Here is a 27,588-nt window from a genome sequence, read left to right as displayed (position 1 = left end):
TGGGCTCCTGTGAGCAACTGGGGAGTGAGCTGAAGTGCCTGTAAAATGTATATTTTATATTTAGACACATAAAATATATATGTGGCTACATCTGTTCACACACCTACAAAGAGAATAAATCTGATCTTTCAACTTTTATGGGGGGAGGGGTAGAAAAAAAATACCTCGGTGGGTTCTAGGGACTGTGCAGGAGGGTCAGAATCAGCCAGGCAATAAAAAGTTATTAAAACAACATCCTTCATTTTGTTTTCAAGTATCACAGAAGCAGGACATGTTATGGTCTCGCCCTTCTTTTTTTAACCATAAGAACATCCCTCCTGTTCTCGTTTCTATTAACCCTCTTCCTTAATGAACTTGGAGATTTCCAATATCCTTCCCCTCCTTCCAAAAAAAATTCCAGTCTTAATAGACATACATTTCTCTCTTATGAAATAGAGAATCTATCTTTTTTTTTTTTTTTTTAGCCTGCTTGCTTTTTCTTTTCTGTGATGTCATGAAATGCTCAAATAAAATTAGTTGCTCCTTGTGTATATTATTATTTATTAATTATGTTTATTATGGCAGTGCCTATGGACCAACCAAGAATGTGGTGCCATTGCGCAAGGCACTGCACAAACGCAGAGTAGTAGAAGCTTTCGTAAATGAGGCGGAGTATGTAACATAGTGTGCATACACGTACACACACGTTCACACACACACACACGTACACACACGCAGAGTTTAGCATCCGTTTGTTACAAAGGTTAGTTCCACTAACTGAGGCAGTAAATATATCTAGAAGGAGAAACAGCCAAGCAAACCAGTACTGCAATACATTATCTTTTGGGCCTTGGCATATGGTAGAAGGGCCTCAGATGTATTGTCTCTCTGACTTGAACAGGGATACTCTCAGGAATGAGATTTACTCGGGTGTGTAAAGGATGCAGACTTTCTTGTAGCTGCCAATCCACTCGTTTTATCTGTCCACAGCCTCAGACAGTGGTGTATGGTGGGGTTTTTTTTTTTTTACACTGCTCGACTGAGTCAGTTTTAAATTTAGATTTTTTTTTTTTTTAAGACCAACCTCCCTGGAAGGCAGGAATCAAAACCCAGATTTCTTCATGCCCATTAAGGGGCAACTTTAAAATGAAATCTTTCTGCGGGGTTGAGGGGGATAGAAGAGAAGGAAGGAGACAAGGGAGGAAGCCGTTTTCTAAGTACGCTATGTTTTCTTCCATTTGCTTTTTTTTATTTATTTTTCTTGGGCTGACCTCACACTTTGGAAATTATGCACCTAGTTTTTATCCCTCGTTTTAGTCTTACTCCCCCCCCCCTCCCCCACCAGCAAGAAGAGATGCCTCATTTTGAAGCCTAAAGGGGGAAATAAGAAAAGTCCTTTGTAATATATTGCCATATTATCACTAAATCCCCTGACAGTTGTGACACAGAAGCAAGTCACCTGTCACTTAAGCTTGAGGTCTCTTTAATTTTCTCCTGGAATTCGCACCAGGCTGTCTTTAATTTGAGGCCTTTATTGGAATTCTGAAACCTTTCTGCCTCCCCAGCGCTCAGATCTATTCTGAGTGCTGTTACAGAATGTATACAATAACCAACAGAGGGATTCGGAGAGGGCTGAAGCGCTGTTTATTTAACACTCTGGAGGGATTTTCGTGCTTATTCGGTCCTGGCTACCCGGCTTTCAATATCGCTTTGACAACTGTTATGCCCTTCTCATTAATTTTAAACAGTTAAAACACAGGAAAAAGAGAAAAAGTTTTCATTATTAAAGTGCTTTACTTTTTAATAACAGAGGATTCTGTCCGCCAGGGGAAAGGGCAACCTCGCTAATTTCACATTCATATTAAAAAACGCCGGGAAGGTGACACTCTATGCTGCCTGAGAGGCTTAACAAAAGAAAAAGTGGGGAGGGAGAGAAAAAAGTTTTATGTTTCACGTCAGTAGAAACTTGATAATGACAACGACAAATGTCCGCTTTCGTGAGGTGGCTCCACTTCTGGCATATTATATCCTTGCATGGACCCTCGACTGCGAAATAGCTCATCAGATTAGTTATTGTTAATAATTCAGTTCTCCACAGGTGTAAGCAGACATGACGGCATTTAAGTCAGCCTTGCACCCTGTGTCACCAGGAGTGAATTTGGTCTGCTGTGCTTTGTAGCTTGGAGATTATATAGAGACCTTTTTTTCCCCAAAAAATCCAGTAAAATGACTAGATCCCCTTGTCTGCCGTGCACTGATGCAATACATGGGACAATGGTTGATGCATGGGAAAGTGCAGAGACGTCATTGCATAAAGGGACTCTCTGGAAGGAAGTGAAGAGGGCGCTTAGGGTGCAGGAAGGAAGAGATTGTTCACGGTGTAGGAAGACAGTACGCCAAGAGAGGAAGAAAGAAGTGGAGAGAGCAGCTTGGATGGAGGGTCCTGGGAAGTGTAGGGAGAGGAAGATCAGTGAAGACGAGAATAAGGAGCAGGAAGTTGATAGGGAATGAGAGAGAATGAATGTGGGGGGGTTTAATTCATTGTCCTAGGGCAGGACTGGTTATATGGATGGATGGATGGATGGATTGATTTACTCCCTGTTTTACTTAGCATAACATCATTCTAAAACGCAAGAGAAAACTGGGCCCAGTGGTGTCAGTCTGGAATACCTCCACTGATCTGGATGGAGTTATTCCAAACTGACTCTGCTGTAACCAAGATTGGAAGCTGAATCGGTGAATCCAAAGTGGCTGCTAGCAGGAGAGGGGGGAAAACATACGTGATAGGTGTTAGAAAACACAAAATTAAACCTGATTTGCTCCCGTCACGAAGCAGTGCTCACTGGTTGCTTTGACTTTAACATCTTTATCTATACATATTTTTTTCCCTAGTAATATTGAGAGGATTACCCTTGTTGGCCCTGGGGTGGTTACTGTGTGATTTTACTGTTATTAAATCTATTCTAAACTGCTTCATTATTCCTGACTCAAACTCTGTCTTTCTTCTAATCCTCCCACCGCCCTCCTAGAAATCCCGTGGCGTGAACCCCCAGGAAGTGCGGGAACGGGCGACGGTCTTGCAGACCGAATTTGAAAATTATGTGCACTCCAGTGAGGGAACTGTCCGGTGGGCAAAGAAAGGTCAGTAGGTTTCTTTAAACTTATTACCGAATGGCTGATACAAACTGAAAGGGTTCCCCTCTGATGGGGAAGTCTTTGGGGGAAAGGCCTAGCAGAAGCATTCGGGGCCAGTGTCTCTAAGAGGGGTTGAAATGGAAGCAAAAGGCTTTATAACGATATTAAATATTAATTTCTTATTTTCACGTATTACGCACAAATGAGGTTCAGTCTTGGCTTTCATTAGGATTTGCATCCAGGTGGCTCTGACCTAGTCACGTGAGTGTCTAGGTTATGTGTTACAAGGGGAAGGTCAGAGGCAACCGGCTAACCTCATCTTGGTTGTAACTGCATTGAATCCATTGTTCACACCAGGGGTGCATTTGACCCAGTGAGACAGAATGCCTTGGAAGAAATGCCTAGCAGCCCTCAGCCAAGGATATATTTCCATTTGATGTGTGTACGTGTGTGTACATGTGTGTACGTGTGTACATGGAGGAAAGCACACCAATAGCAGAGGAAGCACAATCACTGATGACTACAATGATTATTGAATCTTTATGTACAAATCTGCAGTTTCATCTTCTGTTTTTGCCAGGTAGGATATGTAAAGTATGGTACAGAGCAATGCAGTGAGTTTTTACCATCTATACCTAGATTTGAGAATATGGAAGTGGGACAGGGGGCAAGAGATTGCATCTGCTCTGGGGGAAAATTACCAGGGGAGTGGCCAGAGATCCTGTACTGATGCACTGCCTCCTGGCAGAAACCAAACCAAACAATATGAACGGTTAGAGCCCTCCTGTTCTGCAAGGCTGATCTGGGGCACAGGGGAATGTGCATGCAAAAACAAAGTACCTGTTGTGAAGACAGTATCCAAGGCAAATTACTAAGTGTTACCCAAACTTAATATTGGATGCCCTTTCGAGGACCCCAGTCCTGCACCCAAGGAACTGAACCATCTATGCTCTAGGGTAAATGTATAACTAGATTGTTTTCCTTTTAACCTCTTCCTTCCATCTACTTCGCCTCCTGGTCAATTTCTTCCCATCCCACTCAGGTACGGACTAAACATTGCTGTCCTAACTTCAGTAGAATTCCCATTGGCTTCAGTTCTTCAGAACTTCCCATTGACTTCTAAGAGAGGAGGGTTCTTTATGAATTCACTCTGTGTATTGAGTTATTAACAATCTGAATCATCCTTACCAAAACAAAAAACCCACCATAAAAGCGAAATACTTTCCTTGTGGATGGTAATGTCTGCCAGAAAAGATCATTCTGTTTTAAGGTACAAATAAAGAAAAGGACCACAGAGCACCATCTTGTAATGGTACATGCTGGGGAGGGAGAAGATGCGCCCAATATATCATGTAAATTCAGGATTCAAGGCTGTTGTATTTAAATGTAAGACAAATGGCTGGGTCTGTTGCCAAGAGGGCTATTTTCTGAATGTCGTGCTAGCTTCTTGAGTAAGGGTATAGTGAAGGAATCATGCTTAGTAATAGATCTTCCTACCCTAATCTAATTTGTACATTTCAAATGGCGTGCATCAAGATGATGATGAGCAAGGAACTGGGAGTCAGAATTCTCGGGTTCTGGTCCTGGCTTTCACTTTGGGTATGTCGTAGAATCTCTCTCTGCCTCGTTTTCTCCTTTAATTCTTGCCTCCCTCCTCTGGAGGCCTGGGAGGCTTAATTCATTCATGTTTTAAAGTGCTTTGAGCTCCTTGGATGGAAGGTGCTAGAGACTTGCAAAGTATAGTAGCCAAACCTCACTGTCGTGGGTGTTGCTATGCATTGCTTAATTGATGCTATAGTACTTTTATGGTTTTTTAACCAAGTACCTCAAAGCTGATTACAAACACAAGGGCCAAACCCTCCTTCCTGATCAAATTCTTGCTCCTAACGAACTAGGCTTCTTGACATTCCAGTGAGTGTCCCCAGTTATCCCCATTTTACAGCTGAGGAAACTCTGAGGCTGAGAACCGTTCCATGACTTGCAAGTGGTCATGCAGAGTCAGCAGAAGGGCTGGGAATAGTCCTGGGCCCTAGTGCCCTGCTCATGTCTCCAGACCACACTCCTTTTGTTGCTGTGACAAAAGGAAACAACTGAATGGGCTTGAGTCCTGTACAAAACATATCCATGTCTGTGCAGGCACAGTGTAACTCTATACACACGCTCTTGTTGCTGAGCTACATGCTGATGACTTTTGATGGCTGCTGTGGGGAAATGCGTACAGAATGTCATGAAATGTTGAAACATGATGCACCCACTGTTTGTCTTGAACCAGGGCTGCCCGTCCCCCCTTCTCCGGTTCCGCTATCTGCATATGCAAATTTTCCATCATTGACTGGCTTCCATAGACTCCCTTCTTCCTCCCCTTCCGAGCCAAGAATCATGAATAATTAACATTTGCAGCTGGCTTTTGCCTTCATGGCAGACAAGCCATTGGAAACCATGCCAGCAGTGCATTTGTTTCCCTTTTCTGCATTTTCTCACCAAGTCAGTGGTAACTTCCAGTGTTTGATTACAGGCTGCTTCCAAAAGGATTGGCTCCCCAAGGTCCTTGGGATCCAAGCGTTTTAAGTGCTGTAAGGGACTTTATAGCTTGGATGGAAGTGAAATAGCCAGTGGGCCAGATTCTGAGCTGATGCAAGTGGGTGCAGCTGCCTTAGAATTTTTCATGGGAGTTACACCTTACAGCAGGAGTGAATTTGACCCCATAGCTTTATAGAGAGAAAGCAGGAGTACTGGGATTTTGAGAGCATTCAAGCTGGGTCCTTATTGCTCTTGGTGTCTTATTGAGGGCCTCTCCAGCAGACTGCGCCTTTGAAATGTTAAGCATCCTCTCCGAAAACACTGGTCCCTAGTTGTTCAGATATCCCTGAAAGACTCCCAGTAGGAAATCAGGGGAGGGGTGCGAAAGGATTCACCTGAGTTTCTTCTCATCGATTGGGAAAAGGCTTTCGCTTTACTCAGTAAACAGAGCTTTGATGGATTCCCAAGGTCCTTCCAGGAGCTGAGCTGTTAAAATGACATTTTTATTACTGTTCATAAACTCCACGCTCCTGCTGCTGCTGAGAGATTAGATTTAAGCTGTGGGCAAACTTGCTGGTCCAGTGGCTCAACAAGCAAGGGCATGGGAGGTTAGAATTTAGAGCTTGCTGCTGTCGGGAACTGTGAGAGGGAGCTGTAGGTGCAGGTCTGAGTGGGAGGCACGAATGGGAGATTTAGTGAGCCAAGCAGGGGATTTTGGAAGTTGGGGGTGAACATCAGTCAAAGAGTGTCCCAATAGCAGAGAGGAAAGCTGCAGCCTGAAGCGTGGGTGCGGTTAGCATTCTGGGATCCCCTCAGGTGTGGTTCGCAGTGTTGCCATTCATGAAACTTGTCCTTAGAGCAGTAAGATCTGAGGAAGACATTAGAGGGGTAAAGACTCAAAGGAAATATACATGCTGCTGGGTTTTTTTTCCCCCCTTTTAAAAGGTGAGCTCTGTTCTCAGCCTGGTGATGAAATGGAAAATCCATGTGTCTCTCAGGTATTTCTAAGGGACTAGCTGGTGACTGGCGAAGAATTTATTGGCTGCTGGGATTGTGGTACCGGAGGAGTCTGCCCCCCACCCTCCTCACAACCCCTTCTCTGCTTCTCTTCATCCCACTTCCTTCCTGTCTTCTTCCTCCTCTTTCCTCCCCTTTTTCCTCTCTCGAAGCTTCTACTGGACAAGGGCACCAGCTCAGTTCCTGAGCAGGTGGAAGACCACCACCCTGTCGGGCAGGGGGGCAGTGTTTAGAAGAGGCAGACTTGTGCAAACCTAGTGTATCTTCATGTCGTTTCTTTTCTGCTCCTGACCTCTCTCCTCACAACATCCCTCCTCCCACAGGATTGCACTAGTACTTCACATATTTTTAATATTCCAACCATTCCTAGAGCTGATATCCAGGGTGTCACAAATGGCTAGGCAACGTCCTTTCAGCTGAGACAGGCAGGATGGAATAGGTTTTAAAAAAAAATCCACAATGCGGTGGAAAGAATAACTCTCTCTCTCTCTCTCTCTCTGTCCTTCGCAGCACTGCAGTCTTTCCTTCGCTCCTACACCACCTACCCCAAGACCCTGAAGCACATCTTCCACATCAAATCCCTCCACCTGGGCCATGTGGCCAAGAGCTTTGGGCTGAGAGACGCCCCTCAGAACCTCAGCACCTCCATGGCTGCCAGTCCAGGAAAGAAAACCAAACTGAAACCAAAAAGGTAGGAAGGTCCAGCTCTCTGGAGCCAGGGCCATGTCATGTGCATGCTGTTTTTACCCCTGGTTTGAATGTTTTCTACCGACGGGACTGAGAAATAATGGGAGAAAACTGGGATAAATTGAGGATCAGAAAGATGGAGATGAGGACACAAAAACCACCTGCCCCTCTGGGTCCACTGTTTCTACTGTCAACACAATATCCCACCATCCAATCAGTCAGGAGCCTCCCCCAGGAGAGAGAAAAGAAAAAGGCCTGATAGTTTCTGTTTGCAGTGGAAAGAGCTACTTCAAGAGGGCTAGCGTTTTTTGTTTGCCCTATTGACTTCTGCTTTAATAACAGCCATCCTCCTCTTTACACGCTGTGCTGGGGTCTGGGGTCATGGAGAGGCCCTGGGGTTTTGAATGACTTGCTACCCAAAAGTCACTCACGAGACCGTGGGATACAGTGGGTGGCTCTCAGGAAAAGCATTACCTGCTCTAAGAGGAGGGCGACTCGACTGCTGCCGAGTGCCCACATTGAGTAGACGATACACTGTGCTCCTGGCCGTCCTCTGGCCACCTGTTAAGAGGCAGAATTTCTGTGCCAAGCACCTTTTGGGACACATACACACGCCATACAGTGACACTACACTCACACACACCTGCCTACAAGACTTAACCGTGTCACATCTGCCTGGCGCTGAGCTGCACTGAGGCGTGGCTGTGTGGCATGTTTCCCCACGAATCTGCTAATGAGCATGCGGGGGGGAGAGGGGTGCTCTTTCATTTGGCCTGTTAGGGTCTCTGGCTCGCTAATCTATTTCTGTGAATGAACACGCTTCCCCCTTTCAGATTGTATTCCAAAATAAATCCTTGTGCGTTCACTGTGCAAAGCTATTCACTTCTGCTGCATGATCCGAAGGGCATTGGCAAACCTGGAGCTGGTCTATGGATGTGTATCAGTGTAGCCTGGCCTACTGTAATGTCACTGCTGCACATGAGACCTGGACAAGAGAGTGACCTTGAAACCTGATGTGGGAGAGTGGGCATGCCACTGAGGTGAACTGCCTGGGATGTGGGCAGATAAGGGAGAGCAGCGTTTGACCAAACGAACCTCATAAATACAAGCAATGCTGCTGGCTAATCTAATGATCCTGAACATAGGACTGGGAACCGGAAAATTCTGGCTGTGATACTGGTTTGTTTGATTAGGCAAGTTATGTGATTTCACTGTGCCTCAGTTTTCCGCCATGCTAATTGCAGTGTATACTTAATTAGTTTATTTTCCCAAAGCCTTTATTACTCCTAAGTGTTATTTTATATGCTTTATTACTAAACGCAGCTGAACTGGGTGTTTGAGTGGGAGCTCAGTCTTAAAAAAAAAAAATAATAATAATTTTTTTTTAATTACTGTGTATTTTGGCTTCCAGTAAAATATCACCTTTTCTGAGTTCAGTTTAGAAGCACAAGATGCTCCTGTGTGGATCAGCAACTCTGCATCCAGTAGCTCTGAGTTTGCTGCAGTTCTATTTCTATCTTCTGGGCACTTGTTACCTCTGTGAAAACACCATCTCCAGTAGGCCTTTTAAACAGGAAGGTCATGGTTTGATTGGGAGTTTTTTCTCTCCCCTTTGAAGAATTCATGTGAGGAGGAAATCAACCTGCCAGAAGTGTGTGTGTCAGGGGGCAGAGGGGCAGGCAGGGTGGACGGGATACAAAGGATGCTGTGAACATTCCAGGACACAGTGCAGAACGTGACACATTTCACAGCTTGGAATCTCTCTCTCCCATTGACAGTTATTCCGTCTCCATCGCTGCCATGCTCTAGCACCTCCTAGAGCGATGGTTCTCAACTTATTTACCATTGTGGGCTCCATCCGGTACTACCTGTGTGGCCCTGAGGATGTCACATGGGCCGCAGCTCTTTGCTGATTGGGCCGCAAACAGCCTGTGGGCCGCAGGTTGAGAACCACACTGTCCCAGAGGCTCACTACCCCCTTCTCCCTCCTGGAGGTATGTTCTCTGGGACATGGCCCTTCATGCTAAATGTTTGCAAGAGATAATTGTTTTCACTTGAACTGATTCCTGAAGAATATCCCCAAGTCAGCAGGGTGTTTAGAGCAATTGCTTTGCTTTGCATGTTACGTCTTATACAGTGCAAATACTACGTTCCACAATACACCTTCCCAGGCTGGCCCTCTGGGCATTCAGAAGCTGAGACCATGATTTTCCCACACGCTCAGAAACAATTCTGCTATAGCCTCTCCCCGACCTAGTTTAATGTAGTCTCTCATGGCTGGTATTCCGCGTTGGATGGGGAAGCACTGGCATCGAAGGCATGGTGAGGAGATGAACGCTTTCACTTTCAACTTTTTAAATAGTGACTCTCCTGTTCATTAGCAGTGGGGCTGCATTAGCGACCATCGATATCACGGCAGCCTCCTCCTCTCTGGCCTCGGCAAATGCAGCCTCCTCTCCCACAGTTGCTGCCGCAGAAAGCTTTTTCCTGGCTCGCTTTGAGACTGTAGCACCCCCTCTTTGCACCCTCCGCTGGCTCCCCTTTTTCCACCACAACAAGCACCAACAACTAGTCTTCACTTTTAAGGCCTTTCACGGCGTATTCTCGTCCCATTTATCCTCTCTTCTGTGCTACAGAAATGTAAACTCCCACCTGCGCTCTGCCGGTGATGCCTACACTGATTGCCTATTTGTCAGATTTCCCTGCAAGTGGGGTTGGTGCTTTCCCCCATGCACTGTCCCTTACGCATGCAAGGAGCTCACTTCATCTGCAAGGCATTATCCTCCCTGACGTCTCTCCGCAGAACCCACCGAGACCTACAAAACGCTTGACGGTGGGTAGGCAGTAGGTGTGCTGCGACCGTGGCTTATCACTCTCGTCGCATTGTTACCTTGCATTCCGTTCCACCCATCTGTTTGTCAGATCTACCTCTTATCTTAAACCTGGACTGTAACCTCTTCTGGGCAGGGGCCGTGACCTCCTGAGGTCCCTTCCAACCCTGATATTCTATGATTCTGTGATTCTACATGTTTGCACAGCACCTAGCATTACTGGCCTCTCAGCACTACCGCAGTGTAAGTAACACATCGTCATCGTCAAAACAGAAGAATGGAATTCAGAACTCCTAGATGTTCTGTTCCCTTATCTGCTACCGTGCGGCCTTGGGCGTGTCACCAAAGCTCACATTTCCAACATTAGGCCCATAAACAACAGCTCTGATTGTCCGAGTCACAATACCCAGTGAATTCAGCTCTGAAAATCAGGCCGCTGAAATGGTTTCATACAAATTTGGGTGTCTGATTTTAGGTACCCAGGGCCAGGCGCCTAGCTGGTGTCAATAGGCCCAGCATCATTGGAAGCCTTGGGAATTATGCCCATTTACACCATCTGAGAATCTAACCCCCCAGATTTGAAACTGTTGACCTTTGCTTCTCCGTATCACAGCTGGTCAAATGAGGATGATGCTGGTGAGACGGTTGTGAGGCTTAATTAATGTTTGTAAAGTACTTTATAAATCTGATGGTCGCAAAGTGTTACTTGTCATTTACAACTAACAGTGTTCTTGGGCCAGATCCCTAGATCCCCAGAGGTGCCCTGCATCTGCACTTCTGCAGTTCCTCTTCTTTCGGGATTTGCCTCTTTACCATTACCCTAACAATCCCACCGTTCCGACTACAGGCAGTGCCTCATTGGTGCTCGTGCACCTGCAGGAAATTAAGGAAAATGCTGGTGCAGACAAGGTTTAGTGGTTGAACTACAACCAGGGCTTCAAACGCTCCAAACGTTCAGCGGGTTTGAATCAATCCAAATGACTCACTGTTACTAAATAGACTGATAGTTGTTTGTCAGCAAATCCAGAGTTGCACAGACCTGTTGCGTTACCTCTGGGTTTAGTTGCGGACTCATCCTGTAACGCAGACTGGGCTGATGAAGTCTCTCCTGGGTTTGCTGGTGAAGGTTGAATTTGTCTGCCAGACTGGGGAAGGATGGAACAGCCACCTCTGCTTTTTAGAGAGCTGGCTGCAATTTGTGTTTGATCAGACCCAGGCAGCTCTGGCTCATCCAGTGCTTTATGCATTCCTGCCCCTGCTGTCTGCCGCACACAAAGCCCGTTCTTCCCAAAAAAGTCTGCAAAGGCCTGGTCTGTACACAGTTCTTGTACTGCTATATTTATGTTGGTTAGGGGAGTGATTTTTCCCCCAACGGTTTTATGCCTTTAATAGCTTTTATTCCCCTTCCCTTACAGGCATAAGCTGTAAGCTCCTTTACACCAGGACTGCTGCATCCACACTAGGGGATTCATACCAGTACAGTAAAAGTGGTGCAACTTTTGTGTGTAGACAGGGCCTAATGTGGGCTGTCTTGGTTCTTGTGTGACCAACCTGAGACACGGTGGGCTTGGTTTTCAGCGGTGCTGAGCCCCCATAGCACTCATTAACTTGCAATGTTGTGGGTGCTCGGCACCTCTGAAAATGAGACGGTTGGTGTTTCCAGTTGCTCCCACACAAATGAAGGCCTTTCTGCTTGGAAATGAGGCAATACGGGCGCCATGGTCCTGCTCAGTAGCCAGAGCAGAGGACTTGCTCCCAGTAATCGCTTGCCACTAAAATGTAGCTGTGTGTTTAAAAGGAAGAAAGTCTCTTTTCGTTAATAAATGTCTGTTGGACTCTTTCTGTGTAATGGTTGCTGCAAACTCGTATTAGCAACCATTTGCCATGCATTTAAAGTACTACTCCGCATAATGGTTTATAGGCCTGTGACACCTCCAGCTCATGCACAGACCCTGGAAAAGGCAAGGGGGGAGGGGAAAGAGATGCGGGGGGCGGCGGGGCTCGAGAGTTGGAGACAGCATTGTCCTTGCTTTGAGAAGCCACCGGGGATAGGCCCGGGCTCTGCCTCCTGCTTCAGCTGACCCTCGCCAGCAGATGGGCAACAGGACGGGAATGCCCTTGTGAGCCAGGGATTTAACAGGGCTTTATTTAGGGAAGAATAGCCTGCTTAGCCGATAAAGAGCATGTAAGATGGTATGGGGCGGGCTTTGATGTCTTGCTGGCCCAGCAGGGAGCCAAGTGATGACTGACAGCAGTGTGTCACAGGATTACTCGGCCCCTGACAATGCCTCTCTCTGTTCCTGTGATGTTGCTACTCTGTTACAGCTACTTTTTCTGTTGTTATGTGCCTCTTTAGGTGGCATTCCTCCTCCCCAAGCCTCCTACCCCATTAGAGTACAGACAGGCTGAAGATACGGTAGGTAGCATGAGGCAGTGGGGAGGCATTAGAACAAATGGCGTAAGAGTGACTTGAACGCTCATGTGTACATGGATTTGTATAATTGCAGGTCAGGGAAAGTGAGCAGGCTTTGCACAGGCCGGTCACGGCTCAGACTCCAGATTTCAAACTTGGGGCAGCTGGAAAATAAAGACTCCACAAAGTAACCAGAGTTGCCCTGTACAACGATTGTTGTTCTGTGCAGAGCCTTGTTTTTTAATTAATTTTCTCTCTGTGTGTATGAGAGAGAGAGAGAGAGGCTATGTTAGAATTTATAGTGAAAAGGTTATATTTATAGTGACTATAGGTTCAAATTCTGCTCTCAGTTACATCAGTGTAAATCCAGAGTAACTCTCTTAATTTCTGTAGAGTTACTCTGGATTTACACTGGTGTAACTGAGATCAGAATTTGGCCTGTGATTTTTTTTTTAATTACTTGTAAAATGCAGGCTTGAAATAATAGCAGCACAGCCATGGAACAGACTTTCTTCTTCATAGCATTTATCATGCGATACTGCAAGCGTCGGTTGTCATATGGTAATTACACATTGTGTCCAAACACCCGATATCTTTTTAATAGTCTGCAAACCGAAGCCCCATCTCTCACCACCTGCATGGAGAATAAAGAGCAAACAGCCCAGAGAAAAAGAAAGAAATAGAGAAATAAAATGCCGGGGGTGGAGGTCATTAAACGGACAAAGACCAAGTTGTTGGTTTTTTTTTTCATTTTTTCAAACATCCTTCCTTAATCACCCTTAGAAAGTCCAGGTAGAAAAGCCAAAAACTGACAACATGGCAGCCAGGTGTTTGTTTTGTTGTAAATGCTGAAACGCTGTATCACACCCTTTCTATCCTGAATACACACGTTTGTTTTCTCTGTCTCTTATGCTTGCTAGTACTCTTCATAAACTGTTGGGTATAAACTGAATAGCCCCTTAGCAGTACCGTTCTCTGCAAGACTTCATTTGGAAGATAGCATGTTGTATTAAAATAATCACTTAGGATCTTCTTAGAAGGTTGAAATGCAGCGTTTATTTAGCAGTTGTGTAGGAGGAGTTGGCAGTTTTCTCTCTTCTCTCAACGACAGTGGAACTCCTTGCCACATGATGTCATTGCGGTCACAAACTTACCGAGCTTGAAAGAAAGATTGGATGTTTATATGGTTAACAAGAATAGCTAGAGTTGTAATTAATGCAGCAAAAAAAAAAAAAAAAGGTTTTGGAAGGGGAAAATACCTGACATTTTAGGGTTTAAGCCAATCTCTATTAGGGATCTGGATGAGACCCTTTGTGGGCGGAGTGGGGGGGACAGATTACACCCCATCTGTGTATTGAGGGGTTCGTACACCTTCCTCTGAAGCAGCTGGTGCTGGCCACTGTCTGACACAGTACACTGAACTAGATGGACCTCAGGTCTGATCCAGTCTGGCAGTTCCCATGGTCCTTTGTGTCTGAATGCTGTTCCAGATCCATTCAGTTATTTTCTCTGTGTGAGGGGCTGTACGTGAGATAATCAGGATGGGGAGTGCTGCTGCTTGATTGCCAAGCTGGACTGGGAATTCTCTGCTTCTCTGAAGCCATTTTTCAGTTACAAAAGCACCAAAAAATCTCGGGAACCACCAGCTTCTAAGTCAATTACAGTGATTCCATTTAACATTAAAGGCTGATGTTTTAATATTGTCTCTTTTCTGGGAGGGAAGGAAAGGGGATGTTAAAATAAGGAATAGAACATAAAGTAACAAATGAAGAGTTATAAAGAACATAGGACTTACCTGATCAGCCTACTCGTCTGTGTTACCTGCCTCACAGGGGTCTTTATGAGGCTTAATTTAATTAACTGTTCTAAAACACATTGAGCAAAGTGACATCACCAGGGCCTTTGGCAGTGTCCATTAATTGTTGCTTCAGGGAAAGGGAAGAGGTATGGCCTTGTAGTTAAGACACTGGGCTGGGGTTCCAGCTGTGCTGCAGACTCCCTGTATGACCTTGGTAAGTCAAGTCACATCATCTCTCTGTGCCCCTGTTCCCCATCAGAAAAATGAAGATGATAATCCCTCAGAGGTGATGTAAGGATAAATGCATTCATGAGTTTGATGCACCCAGGTATTACAGTGGGGCTATCTAAGTAGCTAGCTAGATAGAAAGGTTTAAAAGCTCTTCTTTAGATGACCAGCTTTTTAGTGTAGAGGTCAGACTTGCAGGTCTGTAAGGTGCCTAGCACTCTGGCCAGTTGGATGGTGAGTCGGTCTGTTACGTTTTCCTTCCCCACTAATGGCCCAGACCGGGGGGTGTGCTCAGTTCCCTCCACTCCCATTGACTTCAAAGTGAGCTATGGGTGTTCAGCACCTCAGTGGTTTGGGCCATGTGGCTTTGTCTACATTAGGAAAATTAGTACCTGTTTCTCAGCAATGCTGCATCTGTACCTGTGCTACCAGAGATGAAAGCATTGGCACAGACCGGGCTCAGGTGTTTTATCCCACAGTGTCATGAAAGCCTTCTCAGAATTAGATGAGACAGTGATGAAAATGCCTGTGCCCATGTACATCACCATTGCTGCGGAACATTGATCAGCTGATCTCTCCTCTGTCTCCCCTCCTCTAAGTAGTGACATGGCTATGCTTGTTCATCTGATGAGCACTTTGACATGGACTACTTAGTGGTCAGTTATACTAACGCTCCTTGGAGTGATATGTTATACCCCAAATCATATCCTTCTCCTGATTGCTAGACAGCACACTCTCACGACTGCCCCACACCCAGGCACTGCTGGAGATGCAGGGGTGGGGAGCAGAATGGGATGCAAACTGGTACCCTTTTTTTTTTTGGTATCCTTGGTGTGACATCTTTGAACTTTTCTTTGGCATTGACAACCTTGAAAAGACTGACTCCTCTAACAAAAGGGCTCTCATAGCAAGGCTGCAGCTGTATCTCCCTGTGAAGCAATAATCTAATCATTAGAAGCAGCTTGCCTGCCAATTTTTGTGTGGCATTTACAGCTTCCTTAATATCACTTAATTAGTCAAAGGCAAATCTGGAGTTTTGCCCATTGAGGGATTTGACTCAGTTTGGTTGATGGACTGTCTACTCTGCAAAAAGGCAAACAGGGCCAAATGTTAGATACAAGAGAAGGGCTGGAACCACACTCAGAAATTCAAAGTTGATCCAAAAAATGCAGGAGGAATGGCCGGGAGAAGAGGAGCTAGTCAATAGAGACAAATGCACAGTAGTTCCACACGGTATTTCAAGCAAAACAGGCAAGTCCTTTTACCAGCATCATGATGCTACCAGAAGGTTTGTCCTGAGAGCAGAGTATGCTTTATATCCATCATATGCATGCAAGGCAGAGGAGGTTCTCTTTGAATGCCTGTCTTATCCCACCAAAGCCACAATACAGAATCTTTGCTCCATCTTTTGGCTTTGCAATGTTCTAAGGCAAGCAGGTGGAGCCAGAAAATCGCAATGACCAGTGCTGGAATTGAACACTTTTCTCTATTTGAAGAGTCTCTTCTGCCTGTTAGGCCAAGGGAGTGAGTAGACATAGGCCAGGGTGCTGTGGGGTGAACAGCTCTCCAGTGGCATTTTTCATCCTGTCTCCACAGGGAGATGAACAGTGGGTGGTTGGTAAGTGAGAGATCTGTCCGTTCTCTTCTGTGGAGCTATAGTGTGATCGACCTAGATAATTCTACGGTTGGGTTCTTTATTGGCTAACGTTTTCTGCAGCAGAGCAACAGTCGATGCTCCGTGTCATCCAATGATATTTTCCCTTCATCTTACCAAGCTTGTTTGCATCAACCGATGACATTATATGTAAGCCATCTGTTGACGTGTCGAAAGGCACGCGGCACCGTTGATGAATTCTTTGCCCCCGAAAGCCTGGGTTGCGTTGGCTGCAGATGGCTTGTCCAACACGATAGGTAAAAAAGCAGGTGTTGCATCAGCCTTGGCCCACAGGTATCCCAGCCCTGTTGCCTGGCACAAATTCAGCCGCAGGATGAAATTAGCTGTTGGAGATGCTGTCAAGCAGATTGATGGCGTGATCCACATTGAAACGTTCTCTGATAAATTATACAGGCCGCTCAGTTCTTCTCCAAAGACACACCAGGAGTTCTAGGTCTGTGCATCAGAACTCGATACGCTTTCTAAACCTGGCGCAATTCTGGGAACTCCTTGGGTTGTTACAACCTACACGTGTTGGTTAAAGGTCATTAGGACTTGTTGCGTTGCATTGCATTGCACAAGGGTTTCACACAGCTGAAGACAAAGAAAGAGCAGGCCGTGCTGAACAAAGATCGCTAAGAGTGAGCTTGTTCACAGTTAAGGGGTGATAAAGACATTATCAGAAGGATTTCTTGGAGTTATCAGATTTCTCATTATGGCCCCAAAACAAGAGTATTCTCCCAAATATGTGCCTTTGAACTAATCCAGCACATAGGAGTTTTTGAATCCAAGATGAGCGTTCTGCAAAGCTCTTCAATTAAACAAAAGTATCAGTGAAACATAGCATGTTAGAATTTTAGTGTGCAAATTAAGGATAGCTTCAGATTTTTTTTCTGTCTGTGTCTCTTAGTCCTTTCCAACAATGAATGTTTGATAGTCTCAAACCATGAGCGTATTTTGCATATTCTAGCAAATTGAATCTGACAGAAGTAGCCTTCTCTGTTGGATATTCAGGACTTTGATGCACAAGTTTTAGAACCAAATAGGGAACACTAGAGTTACTACAGAATTTACTACTCCAGGGTTCAGTGAGAGCAAAGCAAAGTGTGGAGTTAATGTTCCACTGAGTTCAGAAAGCGACAGTGGGATTTTCAAAAATGCCTAGAAGGTTTGGGAGCACAAGTCTCATTCAGTCCCATGGGACTTGTGCTTTGTTTTAGCTCTTTCGAAAATCCCACCCCAAAATTATAATCTTAGATTATAAATTTACTTATAGTTTAGTAAATATTTTGGGAGCAGGAATTGTGTGTTCCAACGAGTAAATGGACAGCAGTAACGTCTAGCGCTCTCCGTCAAGAATCAGGGCCCAGTTGTGCTAGGTACTCCTGGACTAGTGGTTCTCAACCCACGGCTTGCGGTCCATTTGCAACCCAGTCAGCACACAGCTGCGTCACATGTGACATCCTCAGGGCCATACAGGTAGAATATTTATTGTGTGAATGTATGCCATGTAACACACAGAGAGCTGCATATGTGGCCCACAGTGGTAACTAGATTGAGAACCACTGCTCTAGAAATACAATGAAAAAAACAATTGAGCATATTGTTGATGCTACCATAATAAAAATAATAAACAATAAAATGGCAACTCTTTGCAAACCTCTGCTAAAGTCCTTTTCTCTCTCGTCTTTTAATTTTATCCATCCATTACTGTGCTTCCAATAGGACCCCATTTATCTGAACTCTGAACAACCAAAATGTTCTCATATCTGCATCACAGTCATGTCCCCCAGACACCAGCATTTGGACTTCAACTCCTCTGCCATTTCTCTAAATGCTTTACGTCCCCAGAACACTTCTTGAATAAAGAGGTCGCACGGTAAATCAGAAAGTTCTAAACCCAAAAGAGGTGTGCATGTTGTCACGGTGTTCCAGGTGACTCTGCCATGGTGGATGTCTTTCAGGGAGCACAGCGGCAGCACTACTAAGAATTAGTCTCTCTGTTGTGCAAAACAATAATGATTCTTTAAACCGGGGTGCTGGGGGGAAGAATCTGTACAACAGCCATGAAACCTCTGTTCAGTTTGGTATTCCTTTTTTATCTTGTGTTTGGACCAGCCAAAGCCTTGATTGGGAATGAGAAACAATGCATCATGGAGAACATTGAGGGGGGAAAAAACATTCTTCTTTAGACTCGCATCATCTTAGTTCTCTTGTTGAATTCCCAAGACTGACTGACTTGATCCATATTTTTTTCTACTTCATGAGGTCACAGGTGGATCTTATGACTTGGAGACTGAGAACAAATCTCAGGAGCAGATGATCGCTTCAAATGGGCAGATAAAAAGCAGAAATTATAGAGAAGCAGAACAGTTTCTGGGTGTTTGTCTCACTCCTGTTTCTTCCTCTCAGTTGTCCAGAAGGTCTCAGCATCTGCTGAAATGTTCCGAAACTTGGTTTGGTGCAAAGCATCAATAGCTCTAGTCTTGTTTTGGATCTTGGCTGTCATAGAATATCAGAGTTGGAAGGGACCTCAGGAGGTCATCTAGTCCAATCCCCTGCCCAAAGGAGGACCAATCCCCAGTTTTTGCCCCAGATGCCTAAATGGCCCCCTCAAGGATTGAACTGACAACCCTGGATTTAGCAGGCCAATGCTCAAACAACTGAGCTATCCCTTCCCCCTGTGTCACACGTCATTTTATGTTGAATGTTTCCCTGGTTTTCCTTTCCCTCTGCATTTTACCATCAGTTGTCTTGGAGTCTAGAAGGTGATAAACATTTGAGTCCACTGCACTTGCAAAGCCATCAAGTGCCCAAGACAGTGTGAAAGTGGTGATTCATGCCTGGTACGGTCTGCTGGCGTTCTCAAAGTGTGGGTTATATTTCTTGCACCACGCAATGGTGCTACAGGCTTCAGAGCAGCTAGGCTGAAGGATGGTGCTTGGAAGATACAAGTCCAAGAACAGGCATTGGATTTTGCTTTGAGGGGAGGAGAGGTTGTTGGGAAAGGCACCACCATTCCTTTCTGGTCAGTCTGCATTTAGGAGCTGCCTGACCTCCTGCATAGTGATAGCATTCTGGGGTGGTGACTCTCAGATTGTGGGACAAGGTGGGGATGGGAGGAAACTGTTATTTTTAAGAATAGTGAATACTGGGAAGAAAAAGAGCAAGTTGCCTCATTTTTCCACTCTAGTATGTTCTTTTCTCTTGTCTTTTTTTTCCTGCCAGGCCCCATCACTTTTCCATTTATTTTCTGTTGTGTCAGTTCTACATTGTCTGTCTCTCTTTTGGAAAGAGAAACCAAGAGGTAGGGATGGGGATGTCCTCCTGAATTCACACTCCAGCACTTGGCACTTTACAGAGACCTCAGAAATGTTTTGTGCCCGGGGCGGGGGGTGTGGTTGAGGTTGACCTGGCTGCCAGCTTCTTACACTGACAAGCCCCTCTGGATACTAGCCTGGTTTTGTATTCAGCGTGATGTGGAAATCGCCTGTTGTACTTAATGTGAGTCAGATGACTCCAGGTTATTTTTTCCCCAGGAGTGCTGAGCTTTTTCCTCTTTTGAAAACTGGCCGCATCCAGCCGCCTTCATCTTTGCTCAGGATAAAACAAACCATTTTAGGCTGTTTCCTCTGCTCCCGTAATTGTCTCTCTTCAGAGGCTCCTGGTGCCCTGTTCTCCAAGGCTGCAATTTAATTACAGGTGTGCGCAGGCAGCTTTAAGTGTGGTCTCTTATTCCTACCAGTGTGGAGGTTTATTCCCCAAATGACACCACGCAATTACTGGCTTCTATCTCTCTCTCCCCACCTTGTCCCCCCACCCCTGCCCCACTGCACAAACACAGCTTTGTCCCCACCCTCTTAATGAAGTGATTAGAGGGACTCCAGAGGGACTTTGATCTTACCTGTCACCTGGCAACACTAAAAACATCTTCTAGATTTCTGACAAGAAAGAACAGGAACCAGGGCTGTCTCTGGGTAGAGGGTGCCAAGTTTCTAGCTGTGTATCCCAGAGCAATGCGTAGACCTTTAACGGGCCTGGCACTGGAAATCAGGGTGTAACTGTGCCCCTAAAATGTAGATGGAGCGTGCTCTTGACATCTGTCCCAGTTAGTGCCTCTGATCCAATATTGCTTTAGGTAATTCTTCACCGGAGTCCAGACGCTGCAAAGATCCGATACAGTAGGAACATAGGAATTGCCAGACTGGACCAGGCCCATAGTCCATCATGAACGGCATCCTGCCTCTGATGGCAGCCAGGTCCAAATGCTTCAGAATACAGTACAAGGAACCCCATAAGGAACAGTTAATGGAATGTTTCAGAGTAGCAGCTGTGTTAGTCTGTATCTGCAAGAAGAAAAGGAGTACCTGTGGAACCTTAGAGACTAACAAATTTATTTGAGCATAAGCTTTCATGAGCTACAGCTCACGTCATTGGATGCATGCAGTGGAAAAGTTAATGGAATGACTTGCTTATAGGGGAAGTTTCTTCCTAACCCCTGACATTTAGTGTCTATCTTGTGCCCTGAACTTTGACTTTTTCTGACCCTTTCACATTTTACTCCATCTAATGAAAGAGAGGATGGGTTTTTTGTATCCATTTAAATGTTTGCTCCTCCTCTGAACTGTGCTAAAATCTTGGCATTTCAGAGTCGGGCTGGGACTGTGTGTTGAGAAACCTTTTTCCTACCAGTGCCCCTAAGTTACCTGGGTTTGCAAAACTCTACCTCAAACGTGGAGGGCTGCTTTTGGAATGGCTCTTCTGGAAGGAAGAATTTAACAGGCTGTGGATTTCTCTGCCCATCATAAGTGCTGGTTAGGGCTCAAGAGCCTGTCATGTCTAGGTGCTAGATCACAGAAAGAAACCTTGGACAGTCCCCCAGTTATGGGGACATGGTTAGGTTCTATCTGTCCTACAGCTGTGTTATGCATTTGTAAGCCTTTCTGCAGAGCCCCTTACCATAGTATCTGGGGGCCCCACAAACCTTCATGAATGTGGCTGTACAACAGGGTGTGGAGTGGCAGGGGGCATACTATCATCCCTGTTTTGCAGCTGGGGGAGCTGAGGCGCAGTGAAATTAAGTGACTTGCCCAGTGTTGCACAGCGAGTGTGTGACAGAGTCAAGGACTGAATCCAGGTCTGAGCCCACAGCCCAGTGTCATAACCACAAAGCCATCCTTCCTCACTGTGGTCATCTGTAGACGAGACCCTAGAGATCTACAGTAACTCAGAAGTCAGTGGAGTTTCCGGATTTTACTCTGGTGTAACTGAGATCAGCATCTGTCCCAGTGATCCTGACCTACCAAATTTACTATTGCTATAGATTATTACTACTGCCTAGGACTCTTTTACCTCTTGTTTCAATAGGGTCCCGACACCAACAGCAACGCTATATTTGTCTTAGGTTTCAGAGGAGCAGCCGTGTTAGTCTGTATCCGCAAGAAGAACAGGAGGACTTGTGGCACCTTAGAGACTAACCAATTTATTAGAGCATAAGCTTTCGTGGGCTACAGCCCCCTTCATCGGCTGCATAGAATGGAACATATAGTAAGAAGATAGATATATACATACATAAAGAGAACATGAAAAGGTGGAGTAAGAAGCTAATTAATTAAGATGAGCTATTATCAGCAGGAGAAAAAAAAACTTTTGTAGTGATCATCAAGATGGCCCATTTCGACAGTTGACAAGAAGGTGTGAGGATACTTAACATGGGGAAATAGATTCAATATGTAGGTGACTTCTGGGTACTCTTCTGGCTCTGTCAATCTGTTTTTTCACTTCAGCAGGTGGGTATTGTAGTTTTAAGAATGCTTGATAGAGATCTTGTAGGTGTTTGTCTCTGTCTGAGGGGTTGGAGCAAATGCGGTTGTATCTTAGAGCTTGGCTGTAGACAATGGATCATCGTGTGGTGTGTCCTGGATGGAAGCTGGAGGAATGTAGGGAAGTATAGCACTGAGTATAGGGTGGTGTTTATGTGACCATTGCTTATTAGTACATTAGTGTCCAGGAAATGGACCGCTTGTGTGGATTGGTCTAGGCTGAGGTTGATGGTGGGATGGAAATTGTTGAAATCATGGTGGAATTCCTCAAGGGCTTCTTTTCCATGGGTCCAGATGATGAAGATGTCATCAATGTAGCCCAAGTAGAGTGGGGGCGTTTGGGGACGAGAGCTAAGTCAGCCATGATTAGTGTAGATTCCACAGCACAGCTCCATCGATTTGTGGCACTGGTTACAGGAAGCAGCCTTTCCTCTCCTGCATCCCCATTCCCTGCCTCTCCCTCTACAGCTGATCACTGTAGCAGGGGGTATTGATTTACTAATTGCGCAGTGATTTCACCTGATTGATAATAAAGTGGTGTACAACCTCCCTGCTGAGCTGAAATTCAGCCTGGCAGATACTGATAGATTACTTGTCCTCAGCAGCAAATAGTTCTGTGTTGTTAAGTAAACTTATTTGTTGCCCAGTAACCCTCAAATTACGGTCGTAAGTGCTTGAAGACGCAATGAAAGTGTCCGTCTGAAACTTCATCATATGTTGAGAAACTCACCTAAATAAGTAAATGGTGACTAAAATTACTACCTAAATAAAAGTAGGTGACTGCTTGTCAAGACTCCTAGGTTCTATTCCTGGCTGTTCCCCAACTCATTATGTGACTTTGGGTGGGTCATTTCACCTCTGTGCCTCAGTTTCCCCCTCTGCTAAATGACCTGGCACTTGGTAGACAATATAACACAAAATGCAAGACCAAAAGCCTGTGGTTTCTAAGGCTCTAGTCTAATGCATACCCGTGTATATAAATGAATATCGCTGCTGGAGCATGCTCAGGGCTTTTGTTGTCTACCATCACCTCATGTAGAGGAGCAGATACATTCTTACCTGCTTTGCAATGGGCTTTGAGATCCATTATTGCCATTTATTACTTATATCACTATAGCACCTACAGGCACCTACCACAGCTGGGGCTCCACTGTGCTGGGCACTGTGCAGATACATAGTGAGTGATGGCTCCTGCACTGAAGAACTTACACTCTAAACAGACAAGACAGCCTAAAGGCTGGGAGGGTAAACAGAAGCCCCAAGAGGGGAGGTGACTTGCCCAAAGTCACAGACCAGGACCTTGTGGCAGAGCCTATAGAACAGGGGTGGGCAAACTTTTTTGGCCCAAGGGCTGGGTAGGGAAGGCTGTGCCCGCCAAACAGCCTGACCCCCTCCCCCATTTGCCCCCTCCCATTTCCTGCCCCCTGACTGTCCCCCTCAGAACCCCCGACCCATCCAACCCCCCTTGCTCCTTGTCCCCTGACTGCCCCCTCCTGGCACCCCCCACCCCAAACCGCCCCCCATCCCACCCCCTATCCAACCCCCCCCCCCCGTTCCCCAACCCGTGACCACTCCAGAACCTCCACCCCATCCAACCTCCCCCTGTCCTCTGCCTGCCCCCCAGGATCCCCAACCTACCCAACTGTTTTCACCGCAGCGCGCGCGCCGCCCCCTCACCATGCCTCTCAGAGCGGCAGGAGCTCGCAGCCCCGCTGCCTGCGCATTGGCGTGGCTGCGGGGGAAGGGGCCGGGGGCTAGCCTCCTGGACCAGGAGCTCAGGGGCCGGGCAGGACGGTCCCGCAGGCCGTAGTTTGCCCACCTCTCCTATAGAACCACTAGAAGATCCATTTTGGAATGTAGCCGCCAGTCAGAATACAGTTGTCTTTGCAACAGACTCTGGTGCGGAAGCTGTCACAGTTCCAGGCAACTGTACCTGTCTTCCCCCTCAGAGGTCTGGCTCATCAGCCATCACCTCTCTTGGGGGGAGACCTGCATCTCTCTTCTTCCTGACTGGGGTTTTTCCAGGCTGCACAATTCCGTACCTACACTGTGTTGTTTGCCCGCAAGCCAGAGTGCCTAAACAGGCCAGCGTCGGTGGCTCTCTCTTCATGAGGCCATAAATGCCCTCATGAATACAGCAAGCAGATGTATTCTTAAGGTGGAAGAATCAAAGAGAAAACGTACTAAAAGAATAAAAGAGCCTATTCACATGCTAATAAACTTACTCGAGATCACCCTGCCTGCCAACTCCTGCGCGTGCTCTGATAGGAGTCAATCCTTCAAACCCTTGTGTTTACAAGTTCATAACAGCGATAGCTCAGAACAAGCACACTCATGCATACTTTTCCCTTATACAACTTGATCTTCCTATTCCAGGAATAGATAATCCATATGGTCCCTTCCTCAGGGCATAGCTTCAAAAGGCTGGGGTTTTGCATACCTGGGGAGGAGGCCAGGAATTTGTATTCACCTCCCCCTAGATATTTCTCAGGAAACCCACTTCATACGTATTACCCCAAAAGACCATTCTTGTCTGCTGCATTGTTCAGTATGGTCCTTTGGTCAGCCAGGCCCACAGTAATACAGAACCTTTGTATCTCATACAGTGGACTCCAAAGATACTTAAACTTAGTTCAAGAAGGTTTTTCCAGGCTATTGTAGGCAATTGCCGTATCTGCCACAAAAGTCGACAAGTTGTATGTGTTGTTTGCAGGCTACTGGCAGAAATAATTGACTTGGGTTGGGGTATTTGTTTTTTAGCACAGGGTTTAGTTCTGTTATAAAATGTTTTCACTGCTCAGTGTCTTAAGGCTGGGGGTTTTTTTATTTGAAAACTGCTGTGTCACACACTTCATCAGCCGTCAGCACACAACCCCTCCCCCCCCCCCCCCGCCAGAGCATTTGTTCAGAACAAAGGTTCCCTTTTAAAAATGGCATGATATTTTGCCACTTTTATGAAAAACCTGTCACAACAATATCTAATTCTGCATGAGACAGAATTTCAAAACAGGCATCAAGGAGAGGAAGCTGCTAATGCGGAAATGTCACTTGCACAGCTGTAGAATAAGTAACCCACCAAACTGGATTTCAAAAGGAAAGAAATGTAAACCCCTTCTCTTTGCTCTCTTCTTTTCAGGCCTGACCTTCGCAGGAAAACCCAAGGCAAACGCCGCCTGGCTGAAATCTTGCGATCTGAATACTCTAGTGGGATGGACTCTGGTGTATCCAAGGTCAAGAGAAAGAAAAAACATGGAAAACCTGGCAACCAGAAAATGCTGAGCTGAACTGGGAGTTTCCAGCCCTTTGCTGCAGAAACTAGTTCTGGAGAATGCATGGGGCAGAAGGCAAAGGGACATGCAATGCAAACTGAGGTGCACCAGAATTTAATAGAGAATTTTTAAAAGGCTAAACCCTCAGAGAGCTGAGCCTCCAGAAGACCTGAATGGGGCTGAAATCAAACATGTCATGTTCTCAGTCAAGATTGCTCCATTGCAAATAAACGCAGCTTCATGAAGATGCACAAAGTTTCTAAGTTTTGCAGTGTTAAGCCATGACCATTGTTTTTGTAAAGAAAATTTGGAGCAGTCACATGAAGTGTAGGGGGAAATGTGCAACCACCAAAATATAAAGTGACCATCAAATGGGTTAAGATAGGAGCGGAGTTCATTGGGGCGATTATGATGTTTAAAAGGTCTATAGGAACCAATTGTTTAATTTTTTTTAATAGAGAAAGCTGAAGTAGTGCAGTGGGCATTACTACCTTAGTTGCTTATTCTAAGGTTAGCTACTATTCAAGCCTTAGTCTGACCTGAACAAACTGTGGCATTTGGGCCAGATCTCAATGGCATTGAAGTGAATGGCAAAACTCCCAATCACTTAGGAACAAGATTGTATGTAAATAGACAAAGGACCAAATGCTCTGTTCCCTATTCCTGTCTTGGGCAAAATTTATAGGTAAGATTTGTCCCTGAATCCTTCAGGATTTAGCCACATGTAATGTCTTGCTTCTCAGCACAGAAAAGTCTGAGAGGAGCATTTCTAACACTTAATGATACCATCATTTTGTAGCGCGCTTTGTTGCTCATTCTGAAAAGCACATTGACTTTAGCTGTTCCTGGCATCGGTCAAGCTTATTTATTTATTTTCTTCTCCTTTTCAGGAGCATATTGTAGGCTAATTGATTTGTCTCCTTGTGTTCCCCTGTTTGCCTTTGAAGTGGAAAGACCCAACAGCTGGAATTTCTTCCTTCCTTTATTTATTTTATTCCTCATCAGAACCCAGGAGGGAGGGGACTCCTGGGAGTTCTTTGTGGTGTGATCTGAGAGAGGCTGTGATTGGGCCCGTTCATGATTGCCTTGCACTTGGAACGAAATCCTAGCCCCTTTGAAGGCAATAGCAAAACTCCCCGTGACGTCAGTCGGGCCAGGATTCTGTTGGGTCGTCATTCTGTGCAGGAGATGGTGCTTTCTCAAGGCCTGGTCTGAGATTATAGAATGAGTTTCCCACTGGAACTACGGACCTTCACAAATTTCACCACCTTCCGCTCTGAGTGCAAGGCTCACGGCGTCAGTCTGCCTTCTCTAAGAAAAGGACAGAGCAAACACACATGCTAAAAAACAAAATAAACCCCAACCAAAACACAAACCCTACCAAAACAGTGCGCTCCACTGCACACACCATTCTCCCCTGGGGAGAGGATGAGAGAGAGAGAGAACAAACTACACATGACAGCTGTTAGTCATGTCGCCTAATGCACGACCGTAAGGGGCTCAGATAGAACAGCAAGGAGGGTGGGATAAGAACGTATATGAAACCGAATTCACAGCAGTGCAAAGTGGGCTTAAAATTTGCCCGAATCAGCATGGTATCCACTTGGCACTGAGATAAGTGATGACACACGATGCGGAGTAACAGTGAGTTGGGTCTCGTGTTGCAGAAGGGGAGCAATCAGTCCAAAAGTGTGTATTTTGTCAAGTGAGTGTAACTCTTGAGAATCAGAACAATTCTTCCCTTCTCCCGGGCGATCACTGAACAGCGACTTCCTGGTTTGACAGCAGTAGTTTTTGAGAAAGAAGGATGTGGAAAAACTGAAGGGCAGAGAGTAGGAGGGTAATCAGCATTTATTAGATTAAAATTAAATAAAGAAACCACCCTCCTGGTATTTGTGGGAGGGGAAGGGGATGGGAAATCAGGTTTAAAAAACAACCTGAGGCTGAAAATGACTCATCATGTGATGCAGAAAGTGTAAGCTTGGGGAGAATTGATCCTGTGCATGAAGGGTGGGAAAAGTATGACCTTCTCCAAGCTGATTGTCATATGAGAATTAATAGATACTATTGGTGAATTTATAATACTAAAGACCAGACAACACATGTCAGTCAGACATTAGGAAATCTCTTCGCTCTCTGTGTTATTGGGGCATGTCATGGGCTTGATGAAACAGTGAGCCATTAAGCTTTTTTACCTGTATACTTTTCTCTGTGAGCTGCACCATCTTTTAGTTG

At 45.6% G+C, this 27,588-nt stretch overlaps 1 protein-coding gene across 1 annotated transcript in view; it reads left to right on the top strand.

Annotated features, from left to right (window-relative positions):
* DDX31 (DEAD-box helicase 31) overlaps window positions 1-25,737 on the top strand; it is a 69,029-nt gene extending 43,292 nt beyond the window's left edge. Inside the window, exons 18-20 of the mRNA XM_074973366.1 lie at window positions 3,009-3,120; window positions 7,162-7,342; window positions 25,221-25,737. Of these exons, the coding sequence (XP_074829467.1) occupies window positions 3,009-3,120; window positions 7,162-7,342; window positions 25,221-25,368 (441 nt within the window). The 3' untranslated portion in view covers window positions 25,369-25,737. The remainder of the gene's footprint in view (window positions 1-3,008; window positions 3,121-7,161; window positions 7,343-25,220) is intronic.
* Window positions 25,738-27,588: the final 1,851 nt, after the last annotated feature.

Source organism: Natator depressus, chromosome 16 (assembly GCF_965152275.1).
Source record: "Natator depressus isolate rNatDep1 chromosome 16, rNatDep2.hap1, whole genome shotgun sequence".
In the NCBI taxonomy this organism is placed as follows: Eukaryota; Metazoa; Chordata; order Testudines; family Cheloniidae; genus Natator; species Natator depressus.
This window is presented reverse-complemented; position numbering and strand designations above follow the sequence as displayed.